The sequence below is a fragment of the Aethalodelphis obliquidens genome, unplaced genomic scaffold, assembly GCF_003676395.1.
Source record: "Aethalodelphis obliquidens isolate GAN/ISIS:26980383/991018 unplaced genomic scaffold, ASM367639v1 scaffold23, whole genome shotgun sequence".
In the NCBI taxonomy this organism is placed as follows: domain Eukaryota; kingdom Metazoa; phylum Chordata; class Mammalia; order Artiodactyla; family Delphinidae; genus Aethalodelphis; species Aethalodelphis obliquidens.
The window spans coordinates 22,421,407-22,436,855 of NW_020837967.1; the positions used below are offsets into that span (position 1 = coordinate 22,421,407).

Consider the following 15,449-nt stretch of genomic DNA (forward strand, 5'->3'; position numbering starts at 1 on the left):
TTTATCACATAGTAAGTTAAGAGAGTTATTTTGGGGTTGGAAAACTGGGAAGGGTGAGAGAGAGTTCTTTCCTTGTTCTTGTCTGTATCCTTGACCTCTCCTATCTTTTTGTTTTCCAATCTCAAGATAAGGCAGAGAGAGGATGAGTCTTACAAAATGTTTTAAAATACCAAAATGGAGTTTTGGGAAGGGTTTTGAGAGAGATCAGGATTTGACTACCCTTTACGAAAGGTTGGTGGTGGAAACTGTTGGTAGACTCCTCTAAATGCACATGCAGATTTTATCTTAGCAGGTAATTTTACAAAATGCTTCATTAGTATGTATCAACAGTCCCTTTCCTCACATCCTGTGCTCCTCCCAGCACTACTTACTATGCATTTTCCCCTCATCACGTAATTTTTCAGAAATAGATTTTGCGAGTGCATGTACATTTTCCACATAGAAAGCAAACTCAGTGGAAGATGCAGAAGTTGGTAACAAATAGAGCTTTATAATGACGATTATTCAGTTATTCTAAATACTAATTATTGTACAACAGTGAAAATTCGTGTCTTTCCCATTTAGTTCAATGACTTCTTGAGCATCGGCCACGTTGAAGACATAGAACCTGAAAGATGGAGAGTGGTGTGGAGAGAGGGGAGCTGGAGTGAGAGGGTCTAGTGGAGAAGAGCCCCCTCCTAAGGCTTTCTTTTCATGGAAGCCCACAGTAAAGTGTATTGAGGTGGCCTGGAGTAATGTTGTGAATAATGAAACGGACTTTGATGCTTTAGTTCATCAGAGCTGACATATGCCGAGGCAGCTGTGTCCATTCATGAAAAGCCTGTTTTCTTGTCTGGTCTAGGATTCAAGGAAAAGACAGTAGAAGCCACAACTAGATGGAAGTACTGCCTTTTTTTCTCACTCTTGTATTAACTACGTGTCCGAGATCTATGCATAAAAAGATAATGTTTGGATGAACATAGTTTTGGCTGGGCTGACCATGCTTCCAATTTCCCTTGGATAGTTTCACTCTATGCCTGCTGTTCTTGTATTACGCCTGGTTAGCACCCCCTTTCACTCTCAAAGGGGCACTCGTATAGATGATAAATTATACAGACACTATATTTGTAGTCCATTTTCATTTGTCATTGAGAGGATAATAGCCATAGACACCTACTTTAAATTCAATTATAACTCTTAAACCTTTTTAAAAAGAATATTTTAGCTATAATTTTTTGTTGAATTGTAAGATTTATAATGAAATATATAAAAATATACTTTCACATCTGTATTTTACTTACTGTTTTGTGGAAATACTGAAAAGCTGAATTGAAAAAAAACACGGAACAGAATGAGGTCGTTAAATACTAGATTTTTGTGGGTCACTTCTGTTGTTTAATAGCGCCAGTTTTATACACAGTTCTGAAGGGATTTTTTTTTTTAGCTTATTATACCTAAAAAGATATTGCTTTGTTAGCATACATAAAGTGTTTGTCAGGACTTATAAACATTCTAGTTGGCTTTTTTGGGCATTATCCTTTTTATCGATGCAATAGCCAACTTTGCTTTGGTTCCAGACATGTCCTTGCCTTGGTTTTTAAAATTGGCTGTGGTTAAACATTTCAACAGTATAGAAATTAGTGAAATAAAAAGTAAAAAGTTCCATTTCAAAGCCCCTTTCTCCATCCTCTTTTCCAAAAGTCACCACAGTTTAGATTTCTTTCTTTAAAAAAAAAAAAAGTGTGGTTTATGAACAATACGTCAGAAATTTCATTTAAAATTCGGTGGTAAAGCAAGTATTGAGGATTATTTTCTAAAATGTTTTATTCACTGAGCTGAATCATCTTTGGATCATTATTTTTAAATGATTTGAATTTTGGTATTTAGATAATTTGGCCTCTGCCAGTGCTTTGAAATGATAATTTTGTATTTGTCACCATGCTTTTCACAACTGCAAAAATTAGCATGAGGTCACAGATTCTGGCTCCTAAAATAAGTCCAACTGTAAAAAAGGCAGAATCTAAATAATGTTATATTATTTCTTCAGTCTAATGATGATGCTTTTAGACACTTTTAATACAAAATCAGTAGAATAAGAGCTGCAGAATCATGAGTTGAATGCTTGACATAAAATAGGTATCCCATAAATACAGTTTTTCCCCCTCTTTTTTCCATGCTCTTTAGGTGGAAAGCTTCCCAACAGGCAGTGAAACAGCCTTAGAAACAGAAATTTTATTTTTTATTCTAGTATCTCCCTATTAAAAATGACTTTTTTTCTGTTTATCATTAGTAATTGCATTTTCAATTCTTAAAGAAATTTTTTAGGACAATTATTCTTACTGGCCAATTTTCCCAGGGCTCAGTGTTGTTCAGATCACTTGATACTGTTTTTTCTTTTGTATGTGTGTGTCCAACTGTCCATTTCCTAAACTTCCATCCCAAGTGGAAGCTCTGTATGTCTGCAGTTAAATAGTAACTGTCCATTTCCCCCTTCTCTTAGCCACTGGTGACTTCTATTTTACTTGTATCTCCATGAATCCGCCTGTTTTGAGTACCACGTATAAGTGGAACCGTGTAATATTTCTCCTTTTGTGTCTGGCTTATTTCACTAAGTATGTCTTCAAGGTCCACCCATGTAGCATGTGTCAGAATTTCGTTCTTTTAGGCTGAATAGTATTCCATTGTATTTTGTTAATCTGTTCGTCTGCTGGTGGAGATTTGGCTGTTGTGAATAATGCTGCTCTGAGCATGGATGTACAGATGTCTGCTTCAATCCCTGCTTTCAGTTCTTTTATTTGCGTATTCAGCACAGTGGTGGAGTTCCTGTGTCACGGGGCAGTTTTATGTCTGACTTTGTGAGAAGCTGTCAGACTTGTCCACAGTGGCTACGTTGTTTCGTTTCGCATCGCCGTGGGCACTGCTGTGCATAAGGGTTCCCATTTCCCCACATCCCCGGCTGGTTGCCTCTTCCTTTTTAATGTGAAATCGTGTCTCACTGTGATTTCATGTGCAGCTCCCTAATGATGCTGAGCAGTTTTTCTTGTGCTTTCTGGCCATTTATATATCTTCTTTGGAGAAATGCCTGTTTTGAGTCTTTTGCCCATTTTTGAATTGGATTATCATTTTTTTGTTGTTGAGAGGTAGGACCCCTTTATATATTCTGGATATTAATCCCTTATTAGATACGTCCTTCCATTTCTATCAGGTTAATTTCATCCAATTAGTTAATTAGTTCATTTTATATATTTTTTCTTCTCTGGAAGTTTTATCGGGTTCTTTTTTGTATACCACTTCTTTCCTTTGCTATGTTGATGATTCCTTGTACATCCTTGATCATACTTAAAATAGCTTATATAATTTCCACATTTTCATTTGACTGAGTTTTCTCCTAGTTAAGTGTCACTTCTTCCTACTTCGTGTCACGTCTGGTAATTTTTGATTGAATGCTTAGTATTATGAATTTTATATTGTTGAATGCCAGGTTTTGTCATACTCCTGTTAAAGAATATTGGACTTGATTCTGTTAGAGGTTAGGCCTGGATCAATTTTATTCTTCTGTGGCTTGTTTTTTAAGCTGTTATTGGATGGATTTAGGATAGTCTTTTGGGATGGTGTAGCGCCATCACCAAGGCCTAAACGCTCTGCTGCAAGGACTGTCCACTTTGGTATGAGCTCTGACAGCTGTGTGAGTTTTGGGAACCCTTCAAAGTAGAGCTCTCAGTCACTTTTTGTCCAGCCTGGTGGGCAGCAGACCTCAGTGGACCCATGCAGGTATCTAGCACTCTTTCTTCATATAGCTCCTCTACTCTGTCCTGCAAATTCTAGCTCCCACAGCCTGCCGGAATTCTGATTTCTGTCCCCTCAGTTCAGTAAGATCACCACCATCTTCCTGGGATCAGCTTCTCTGTGCTGAGATCCAGAAACTGCCTTTAGACAGAAAGCCTATTTCGCTACCTGGAAAGTGCCCCTGGGTAGAAAGCTGAGGCAGATGTCTGTTTATCTAATTTGTGTTCTTTCTTAGAGATCATCATTCAGCGCTACCTGTGGCCTGATGTCCCAAATGTATTTTAAATATATTTTTCCAGTTTTCTAATTATTTACAACAGGAGTGTAAGTCTGGTTCCAGTTATTCCATCGTGACTGGAAGTGGAAGTCTTGGTCTGTCATTTTATTTTCAAAACTTTCCATCTAGAATTAGCCCAGAATGCCTTATCTATGATCGTTAAGGAAGAGAGCCTGTTAATTTTGTTTGAAAAATTTAAAGGAACTTTTTAGTGTACAGTTTTTCAATTGTGTCATTAGTAAGAATTAAACTTCTCTACCATATTCTCCCTTTTGTATCATAGTCTATTGCCTTTTATAGTTAAGGGGGAAAAAAGTAGAATGTACTACTAATTATTACATTTCTTATTTTTTAGACCTAAAGATTGTCTTCGGTCTATTATGAGGAGGGTGAACCATAAAGATCCTCATGTTGCTATGCAGGCTCTGACTGTGAGTGGTTTCATTTCAAGATCTACTGCAAAATTGTCTACCGAAATTGAGCCCTTTTAACTCCCTATTTTATTCTTTTAGCTTCTAGGAGCGTGTGTATCAAATTGTGGCAAAATTTTTCACTTAGAAGTATGTTCAAGAGATTTTGCTAGTGAAGTAAGCAACGTATTAAACAAGGTAAGGCACATTATTTCTAGAAATGAATTAGCACTGTCTTCTTTCTTCATATATTTTATTGTTCAGTTCTTCACATTTTAAATCACAAAGGACTAGTCTGTGCTTTTTTTTTTTTTTAACTCTTTCTAGGCTATGTCTGTCCATGTATAAGTCCATGTTAGGTTTTGCTGAAGAGACTACACATTTATATAACTTGGAGATTTGGTTTTGGCCAAGCCAAATTAGAATATATTTAACCTCTTTTCTTCACCATTCCTTTCTTCTGATGAAAAATATGTGTATTTCTCTGAATAAGAGGTACCAGTTTACTCTAGGCACAGTTTTTATAACCATTTTTTTTTTTAGTCACAGAGGTCATCTACTTAACTGAATGTAGAGTTAAAAATTCAAATCCAGCAATTTAAGGAATTTAAAAAATTTAATTTACTAAGTAATATGTGAGTTTTCTCAGTAAAAATTCATGCATTCTAAAGGTAATTATTTCTGGCCTTTTTTGGGGGGGATAATTATATATAAAAAATGTTTTAAGTGTTAAAAGGGAAAATGCTTCATGTTTTTTGGAAAAAATGAGTATTTCCAGATTTTAGTAGGAAATAGTACATAAATAAGAATTTTAAATTCTGTACTCCTTTTAGAACATGGTTATGTGATAATTTTTTCCTGTTCTGCTTTATTCAGTTATATTTAGGTATTTTGTGCTAATTATTTACCATTCTTTTGATGTCCTGAATGTCCATCAAAATGTACAACGGTTTATGAAGAGATTCTAATGTAATATTTTCCTTAATTGAAGATTTGTACTCAGTATTTAGTAACGTGAACAACTTTAAAAAGCAAACAGTTGCGTATAGGAGAAAGAACTCTTTATTTTTCAAATATTTTACAGTGAACATATTGGTTTTATACTTAAGGGGGAAATGTTATTTTGAAGAAATGAAGTTTCCAGGAATATCGGCATATAGTAGACCTCATGCCAGGCCTCAGATAATTAAGTAACTGGGTAAAAACACAGCCATGCACATTAAAAGTCAGGAATTAGGAATAAAGGAATTGTACTATTTATTCTCTCTTTCCAACTTAGTTTTCATTGGTCTGCAAAAAAGAAAACAAACTTTTCTGTGTCTTCCTCATAGACAGCACTTGCTTAGTTGCAAAATACTCTGAAAAGTCCTGTCTTTCTGACCTCCAGAATAAGTTACTATATATCTAATGTCTTAATATGTTATGAGGTATGTGATGGTATCATCTATTTTTTTTCATAGTGTGGAAATAAAACTAGTTTATTTCTAGTCACTATCTGTATTTTCTTATGTGTCATCTATAGCTAGGGATAATTTATGATTTAAAAACAGATCTGCAACACTTTATAAGTTTTATATTTACGGTATCTGTATTAAATCATTTGCCAGGAACTTAGTGCTTTTTTATTAATTTTTTTCTCTGTTTTTAAGGGTCATCCTAAAGTGTGTGAAAAATTAAAGGCTCTTATGGTTGAATGGACGGATGAATTTAAGAATGATCCACAACTTAGTCTAATATCAGCAATGATTAAGAACCTTAAGGAACAAGGTGTTACATTTCCAGCTATTGGCTCTCAGGTATTTTATATAAATTTGTGTGTGTTCTACAGTTCGTTTCTCTAAAGTAGCTATGTTTATTTGAGTTTTTCCTCCAAACCCAGGTAGTTTTTAATACTCCAGAGGAATTTTTGTTAATAATCTTGCATATAAAGTTGCCGGAAAAATATAGTGGAATGTTAATGTGTTCCAACTTCTATTTCCCCACTGTTTCTCCTTCTTTATTAATGAATTCATTTAACATTTTTGCAGTTAAAAAATTTTTAATATAATTTTAATAATACAGACAAAATTGCTTTATTAGGTAATACTGACATTCTTGTTAAATGCTCTTGGTGCTGTAATTTGATCTACAAAGAATGACAACTCAAAAATCAGGTTTCCTTAAAATTTAAGGATGTGTTTAGAGGTTCTTTGGATTATGAAATTTATGAGCACCTGTATTAAAAAATGGTAGGGAGATAAAAGGGGGTCATTGGGAAGAAAAATTCCCCTTAAGAGCTGACCAGCACGTACGTGTCTTCTTTCTTTTTCCTAATAAATATGATTGACTGAAAGACTTAACTTGCCTTAAAAAAAAATTATTTATGTAATGAGCTCAGTCTCTAATTTACATCATATAGGAGAAAAAAAGGAAGATTATCTCTTTTATTCCTTTTCTATTCCGGTAACCACCTTTTAGGATGCCCAGCTAACTAAGTAGGCTTAAAGTGTGTGGTAACTTACTGCACTGTCTTTCCCCATTGTATGGCTTGGGGTAGAATATAATGAGTGATGTGAAAGCATGAGCAGAAAACTCTTAGTTGTAGAGGGCTCACATTCAGGGTTTTGACCATTTCAAGGGAATTATGAAGTGGTTCATCCAGACTTATCTAGACTTTCTTCCCAAGGCACTTCTAATTTATGTAGGTACTCTTGAGATGTGAAAACCTAGAAATATATTTTGGAGATAAAGGAAGAGAGGATATTTTTCTTCTTATTTGAAAAAATTTGGCTTATGAATAGTTTTACAATGATAAATTACATCTTTGAGAAGTAGTCATTCATAATTGATAGCTCATTTTTACTACCTCAGAATAATTTCTAAATCTGTATAATTACGGAATAATTTTATGCAGAATAATCCAAGATATCTTATAATAAGATATCCTTGACAGTAGAAGCAATGTTTAGTTATCGAAGAGTAGACTCACTATGGAGAACCAAAGAGTGTAGTTGCTTAGTGGAATGGCAGGTTCTGTATTCTGAGAACCTGTTCCAGAGCTTGTTACTTACAGTGTGGTTGGTTGGCCATTATCATCACCACCTGGAAGCTTGTGAGAACTGTAACATCTCATTCACGGGTGGAAATGTGCCTCCATAGCAGTGGATTCATTGTGTCCATTTTAACAAGCCCCCCGATGACTCTGTTTTGAGCAGCACGACTCTTGAGGACAGCTTTCAGTGCAGGTGAAAACTGCATTTCAGTCCACAAAGGAACAAAACTGCATTTCAGTCCCTGTAAGAGAAGGAAGAAGAGTTACTGATCCATTTGATACGTAGCTTTGTTTGGTTAACCTAGAATCTCAGATAGTTGTGGGAACAGCTCTAGTGATCCTCTAATCTAATCCCCTCATTTTACAGATGAGGATACTGAGACCCAGAATGGTTAAGTGACTTGCCCAGGGCCACAGCTAGTAGTTGACAGAGCTGGAACTAGGACACAGGCCTCCTGACTCTCAGTCCAGTGTTCCTTCCACTACACGATCCTGCCTTCCGTTTGATATTGAGGTTAGTAGATACGTGTCTGTCCGGACTAGGCTTCGAAGGACAAGAAGTGGAGTGAACACTGGCAAGAGCGTTTACGTACTAATTGGTGTAGATGTGAGACTACTCTCCTGTTCAGAAGATTCAGGGTGTAGATCAGCAATAGTAAAGTTAAGAGTTACTTTTCTTTTTTGCATCTAGATCTTATAAAATATGTGAAAGCTCATTTTGTTATAGTTGCTGTCTTTCAACCACAAGAAATATGTAAAATGCGTATAAAGTAACCTATGATGAGGTAGAATGGTGATGTTTTTAATAGTAGTTTCTGAAGAGATTTTCGTTGAAAACCATGTTTGTAAAGAGCTTCATGTTTAATTAAAAAAAAAAATCTATCATCTGGGATCAACTGCAGAAGTCCCTCCAAATCTTACAGTCACTTAGTTGCTTAAGCTGTTACTACATTTTAATCAGACTAGACCTTTGTTAGCATATTTTTTAAAAAGTTTCTGGAAACGAGAATTTTTTAAAGTATATTTTTTCATCCAAGTACAGAAGAAAATAATATAAAAATATTAAGAAAAGTGATACTTGAGTCACCTAACTCTTGCTGCTGTGGTTCTCTTAGCACTGACTTTGGACACTGAGGTTGAAGTGATGCTGGCACTGCTACTGTGTTTGACTGGTTAATCAGACAAGTAGCGTTGCTATACTTGGAACCTGATGATAGAAAGGAACTTTGAAAAGAGAGCAGTTCAGGAATGTAGGGCTTAATATAGCTTGTTTCTGCACTTCCTACTTGACCAGTAGAGATCCCTTCTCAGACCACAAAAGATCAATATGTTTATTTTGTGAAGTTCACAAATTGTGAAAAAAAATTTGTATATAACAATAAAGGTTGCCTCTGATGAAGCATACGTTTAATTTTCAGAAGTGTATGATAATTAAAACATTTTTATTTAAGGAAGTTTACAACTAGAGGTGGGTCAGATTGAGAGTGCTTGAAGTTCTATTCACTGAATACAAAAGCTCTCTTCTAATCAGCTTTTCTAAAAATAAATGCCTTGTGTATTTGTTTGACATTATAAATATATTAAGTGAAGACTATTGCACGGTATTTACTATAATGTTGAATATTTTGCCTTTCATTTGCTCAACAATCGTTTATGAGCCCTTGTAATATTTAGCCCCATATACCCTCAAGGAACATGCAGCCTGGTTATGGAGACAGACATGTAAGCAGAGAATTATAATAGGAGCTGAGATTTATTGCCTGTTACTATGTACTGGGCAGTGATCTAAGTGCTATGCATTTGGTAATTTGAATATTTTTTAGAATTTCATTTTTCTTAATTGATGGCTTTGGGAATTACAGTATACATTTGTAACTTGTCACAGTCTATTTTGAGTTAATAGCGAATTATTTCACGTAAAATGTAGAAACCTTGCAACTGTAGAGAGTTTATTTATTCCCTACTTCAGCACCCTTTGTGCTGTAGTTATCACATGTATGGCATGTATCACCTCTGCATACATTTTAAGCCCAGGAGACAACGTTATATACTCTGTGATTTAAACCCTGAATGGCCTTCATTGCATCTGACTTTGGAAGCTACGTGTGCTGATTTAATCCTCATGACAGCCCGTGGTGTGTGGGCCATTGTTGTCCTCATTTCGTAGATGAGGAACTTGAGGCCAAAGGAGGCTTTTAGGCGCTCAGGGTTCATGTGTTAGAAGGTGGTGCATCTGGGGTTTGAACCGCATTAGCCTGACTCCCCATTAGCCTGATTCCCCAGCTTGCGTCCTTAACTGTCCTTAACTACCCGAATCATATAATACCTTGTTTAAAAGTGTTACCGGAGGGGCACAGAGGAGGGAAGGCTTAATGAGAGGGTTTAGGAATGTTTCACTGAGAAAGTGATTTTCAGCTGTTCACTGACTGGTGGGTTGAACCTCACTAGGAAACAATGTGGATGGAGTACAGTGAGCCAGAGGGGAGGACGTCATGAGTAGAAGCAAATGTGTGTCACAGCGCGTGTGTGTGTGTGTGTGTGTGTGTGTGTGTGTCTGTGTGCGCGCGCGCGCGCGCCAACAGTTTCTGGTAACTGATAGAGTGGTTGAAAAATGAGGCTGGAGTCTCATTGGCCTCGATGGCCACACAAAAACTCAGCAGCCATTAAGACTTTAGAAGCTTGTAATTCTGTAAGTGTGAATCAATGTATGTATTTATTTACTCGTACACTACCTTATATACAAAATATGTTTAAGAGGTACAGTAATATATTGTCAAAATTAACTGCTAGTATTTTGGTTTAGAAAATAGTATAATTTTTTTTTTTTTTTTTTTTTTGCGGTACGTGGGCCTCTCACTGTTGTGGCCTCTCCCATTGCGGAGCACAGGCTCCGGACATGCAGGCTCAGCGGCCATGGCTCACGGGCCCAGCCGCTCCGCGGCATGTGGGATCTTCCCGGACCGGGGCACGAACCCGTGTCCCCTGCATCGGCAGGCGGACTCTCAACCACTGCGCCACCAGGGAAGCCCGAAAATAGTATAATTTTATGAGCATTTGTATTACTGTATATCAGTCTGGATTCCTAAAGATAACATTCTGACTTTTGATCTGGAAGGAAACAGTAAAACTCTTGAATAGATATTTAAAAAATTTTTAAACTGCTTGTTTTTAAAGTAGTCACCTCCTTCCCACTCTCAACCCCTTTTTGTTGAAATCTCCTCTAGTCTGTCTTCTCTGGTTTGTATAGTGTCTGCTTCTAGTTTAACCTCTTCACACAAACCTGGGAGAGTGTGGCTAGACTGTTAACCCTAAGAAAACAAACTCTCTCAGTCTGTTTTCTCCAGTTCTACCTGTTCTCTGGCTCCTTTCAAAGAGGAGGCTGCTCAGGTTCAGATTTCTTTCTTGTTCAGAAGTCTGTGGTGGATTGATGGGAAGGGTCTTGTGAGTTCTTAGATTAGTTGGGGGTAGGAAAATTTGAGAACAACTTTCAAATATCATTTTCCTTTTTTGTGTGTTAGGCTGCAGAACAAGCAAAAGCAAGCCCAGCTCTGGTAGCCAAGGATCCTGGTACTGTGGCTAACAAAAAAGAAGAAGAAGATTTAGCGAAAGGTACATTTTTAAGTCCCTGATCATGGAAAGAAGATAGGTCTCTTACTTGATGTTTATTTTCCCCCAAGATATTTAAAAATAAAAGAAATAGGAGTTCACAGCTAAAGTTGAAATCTACTTGTTCTCCTTTGTTCCTCTCTTCAGTGTCACTTTTTTCCTCTCCTCTTCCGAGGCAACTGCTATCATGTATGTCCGTTCAGTCTATGTTTCTATGATGTTTTTACTACACTATCTATGTGTCCATAAACAATACCAAATACTTTTTTGTGTCCAACAAATTCTTTTTCATAAATAGTGTACTCTAGGTGTCATCTACAACTTGTTTTTTTCATGCAACAATATGTTTGAGATCTGTTCATAATGAGACATGTATATCAAGTTCATCTGTTTTAACTGCTGTGTAATATTCCAGTGAACTAATAAATATCTGCTGTAATTTATCCTCCTACTGATGGACAGCTGGGTTTTCTGATTTTTTTTTTTACTATAACAAGTAAGCTGCACTGAGTATCCTTGTCCACCTTCTCTTGTGTGTGTGTGTGTGTGTGTGTGAGAGAGAGAGATTTTGTTTTGTGGTATTGTTGGCTTATGGAGTAGGTACATCTTTAACTTTGCTAAATAGTTATAGTATTTCCTTTTCCATCAGCAGTGTATGAAAGCTTTTATTATTCACTTATTCTTTTTAGACTCATGACATTTGCTATTGTTAGAGTTTAATTTTTGTGACTCTGATGAGTTTGAAATGATACCTAATTGTTTTTAATTTTTATTTTCTTGATTGCTAGTGAGAGGTTCAGTCCTTTTTTGAACGTTTATTAGCTGTTCTGATTGTCTCTCTTTCTGTTTTTTCTCTAATAATGATGTATAGAACATCTTTATTTTGGATATTAATCTTTTGCCTGTTATATCTGTTATAGATATCTACTCTTGGGTTTTGGCTTACAATTTAAACTTTGATAATGGCATGTTTTATTAAACAAGTTTTAAATTTTCATGTAGTCAAAATTTTTCCTTTTCTTTTATGATTTTGGGGTTTTTTTTTTAATGTCTTAAGATATTTTTCTCTCCCCCAGGATCCTGAAAGATATTTTTCTATGATAATTTTAAAGTTTTGTTTTCCCATCTGGTCTTTTATTCATCTAGAACAGAAATGGAAGGGAAGACGGGGTTATGTGTTGCACTGAAAGCAGGGTAGTCAATTCATTAAGATTATGTTACAGAGCCTGTGTGACACATGGTGATGGCCTGTATTAGGGGAGGAGATAGAGCAGACACATTTGAAATCTATTTTGGGGGATTTGTTAGGTGAGACTTTACTGTAGTTATTTCCAAATTCCAGTTCTTAGACTAATTACCTAAGAATGACCTTTGGAACAATAAAATGTAGGTTCTCAGATACTTCCTTCGAGACTTCTATTTAGTAAGCCCCCAGTGAAGAACTCAAGCTTGGGACTTTGGACTTCCCAAGTGATTTTGATTATTATTTGGTAAACTTAAGCTACAGAAATACATTGAAAAGATGAAAGAAAATATAAAATATCTGCAGCTAAATTAAACAAAATTGATTTGAGTTTGTCTTTTTATTACCCAGAATATTTAAAATTGTACCTGTTCAGTAAAAATAGTCATCATGCTGTTCAGTTTTTTTTTTTTAGTTTATTTTTTAAGCTCTCAGTGTGAATGAATGAATAAAATTGATGACATTATTTTTGTTCAATATATTATATCAGGATATGTCGTAGTTTCCCTCTACATTATTAGAAGAAGAATACGTTTTACCTTCAGATATCTTTTTGTACTTCTTAGGATTGCTGGGTATATTAACATTTGGGGTCTTTTTAAACCCATTATTTTCCAGCCATTGAGTTGTCGCTGAAGGAACAAAGGCAGCAGTCAACCACCCTTTCCAATTTGTATCCAAGCACATCTAATCTCTTAACTAACCACCAACACGAAGGCCGAAAAGTTCGTGCTATATACGACTTTGAAGCTGCTGAAGATAACGAACTTACTTTTAAAGCTGGAGAAATTATTACAGTTCTTGATGACAGGTGATGGTTACTATTAAGTTGAACATTCATGTGAAAATATATAACATATTCTGTGTTTCATATTATTCTTGCTGAATGCCTTATCAAACGTAATAAAATCAAATACTGATGCAGGTAGTTTTTCTGTAGGATGGTCGGTTGCTTTGCTTGTGTCATACTGTCTGGATTCGTATTTTGTAGCTTAAGTTTTCCTCGTTTATCATTTAAATGGGTTTTATATGTCTTGGAGGCCTAGTTTACTCTATTCATTTTTGGTTCCATCTTATAATATAGATTGTTAAATTAGTAAAAAAAAGGTTAAGATTTTAGAAAATACACCAAATATATATATATGTATATATATGGAATTTATAAGAAATACAAAAATATATTGAATTAATTTATTTGCACAGAATAGTATATCAGTGTGGAACAAATTCATTTTACATGGTGTTATATACATTATATCATAGGGGAGGTGATACAGTGCATCTGTTTTTTTACTACAGCTTTATGTTTACTTGAAAATTAGTTGCTACTGATGATTATTACTCATAATGAAGTGCTAAAATTTGCAAGTGTTTTTTTTTTTAAGTCTTTATTGTTTTTAAAGGGAGAGCTGACCTGGCAGTTTTTTTTTAAATAAATTTTTACTTATTTTGTTTATTTTTATTTTTGGCTGCATTGGGTCTTTGTTGCTGCATGTGGGCTTTCTCTAGTTGTGGCGAGCGGGGGCTGCTCTTCATTGCGGTGCGTGGGCTTCTCATTGCGGTGGCTTCTCTTGTTGCGGAGCACGGGCTCTAGGTGCACAGGCTTCAGTAATTGTGGCATGCGGGCTCAGTAGCTGTGTCTCATGGGCTCTAGTGCGCAGGCTCAGTACTTGTGGTGCACGGGCTTAGTTGCTGTGCGGCATGTGGGATCTTCCCAGACCAGGGCTCGAACCTGTCTCTCCTGCCTTGGCAGGCAGATTCTTAACCGCTGCACCACCAGGGAAGCCTAAATCTTTGTTTTTGAGGTTGGATAAATGCATTAGGTTTTTTTGTTTGTTTCGTTTTAATATTTATGTATTTATTTATTTGGTCGCACCGGGTCTTAGTTGCAGCAGGCGGGCTCCTCAGTGTGGCTCACTGGCTCCTTAGTTGTGGCAGACGGGCTCCTTAGTTGCGGCTCCAGGCCTTCTTAGTTGCAGCACATGGGCTCCTTAGTTGTGGTGTGTGAACTCTTGGTTGTGGCATGCGTGTGGAATCTAGTTCCCTGACCAGGGATTGAACCTGGGCCCCCTGCATTGGGAGCATGGAGTCTTATCCACTGTGCCACCAGGGAAGTCCCTGAATGTGGTTTTTAAAGATCAATTCAAATACATTTAAGATTATTCTTATAGTATCACACTTACATACTAATATGTTTTCTTGAATGGAAGAAAATGAAGTAAAGTTTGAGCTGGTTAGCTGGAAGTTGCACAAAACCTTGATCATTCATTCATTCGAAAAGTATTTATTGAGCACTTGCTAGCTTTCCTTATCCTAGGTGCTGGGGATCCAGTGGTTAGCATGGGTACGCACCCGGGAGTGTGTTCCTTGTGAACATTTTGTGCTGTAAATGGTGTTACTGTCATGTGTGTTCTCTTGTGGGGGGAAGTTTCCTAATGTGTGCTAGAAAGAGCACTGATTAGGAATGGAGGTCTGGATTCAGAGCCTACCGTCTATCTTATTATAAAGGATTCTCACGCGGGAGCCTATGAACCATTCGAAGTTGACAGTTTTCAAGTGTGGGGACCTCTGTTTGAGGGAGAGAGTTCAGAGCCTTGTACTAGATCCTCGAAGCGTTCGCCAGCCTTCCAGAATATGAGAAAGAACTGTGTGTTTAATAGCGTCTTATCTTCTCTGAGGCCTCATCTCTAATTTGTAATAATGATACATTCACTTCCTCCACTGGATTGTTGTGAGCTTCAGATCTGGTAATAATATAGATTAAACACTATAAAAGGTAAAGATACATAGAAATAAAAGTTCTTTGTTATAGTAAAGCATTCTTTCTTGTTTCTCTTAGTGACCCCAACTGGTGGAAGGGTGAAACCCATCAAGGCATGGGGTTATTCCCCTCTAATTTTGTGACTGCGGATCTCACTGCTGAACCAGAAATGAGTAAGTATTTTCCAGCCTGTCACTGGATGACGATCCACAATTCTCTCTAAAATTCAGCTTTCTGGAGCAGAGACTCTCCAAAGTTAGTGCCGCCAAGGTGTTTACTAAAAATGCAGCTCCCTGGTCAGATTATTTATGAGGAGTCATCTAATCATCTAAGAATTGAAATCATCTGTCTACCAA

General features: G+C 36.5%; 1 protein-coding gene across 3 annotated transcripts in view; it reads left to right on the top strand.

The window, feature by feature from the left end:
• STAM (signal transducing adaptor molecule) overlaps nucleotides 1-15,449 on the top strand; it is a 62,199-nt gene that overhangs the window by 28,364 nt on the left and 18,386 nt on the right. For all 3 annotated transcript variants that reach the window (XR_003436043.1, XM_027121980.1, XM_027121981.1), the window contains exons 3-8: nucleotides 4,398-4,473; nucleotides 4,555-4,650; nucleotides 6,102-6,248; nucleotides 11,002-11,092; nucleotides 12,951-13,143; nucleotides 15,172-15,266. Coding sequence is in view for 2 of the 3 variants with exons in the window: in XM_027121980.1 (XP_026977781.1) it covers nucleotides 4,398-4,473; nucleotides 4,555-4,650; nucleotides 6,102-6,248; nucleotides 11,002-11,092; nucleotides 12,951-13,143; nucleotides 15,172-15,266 (698 nt within the window). In the remaining variant the exon portion in view is untranslated. The remainder of the gene's footprint in view (nucleotides 1-4,397; nucleotides 4,474-4,554; nucleotides 4,651-6,101; nucleotides 6,249-11,001; nucleotides 11,093-12,950; nucleotides 13,144-15,171; nucleotides 15,267-15,449) is intronic.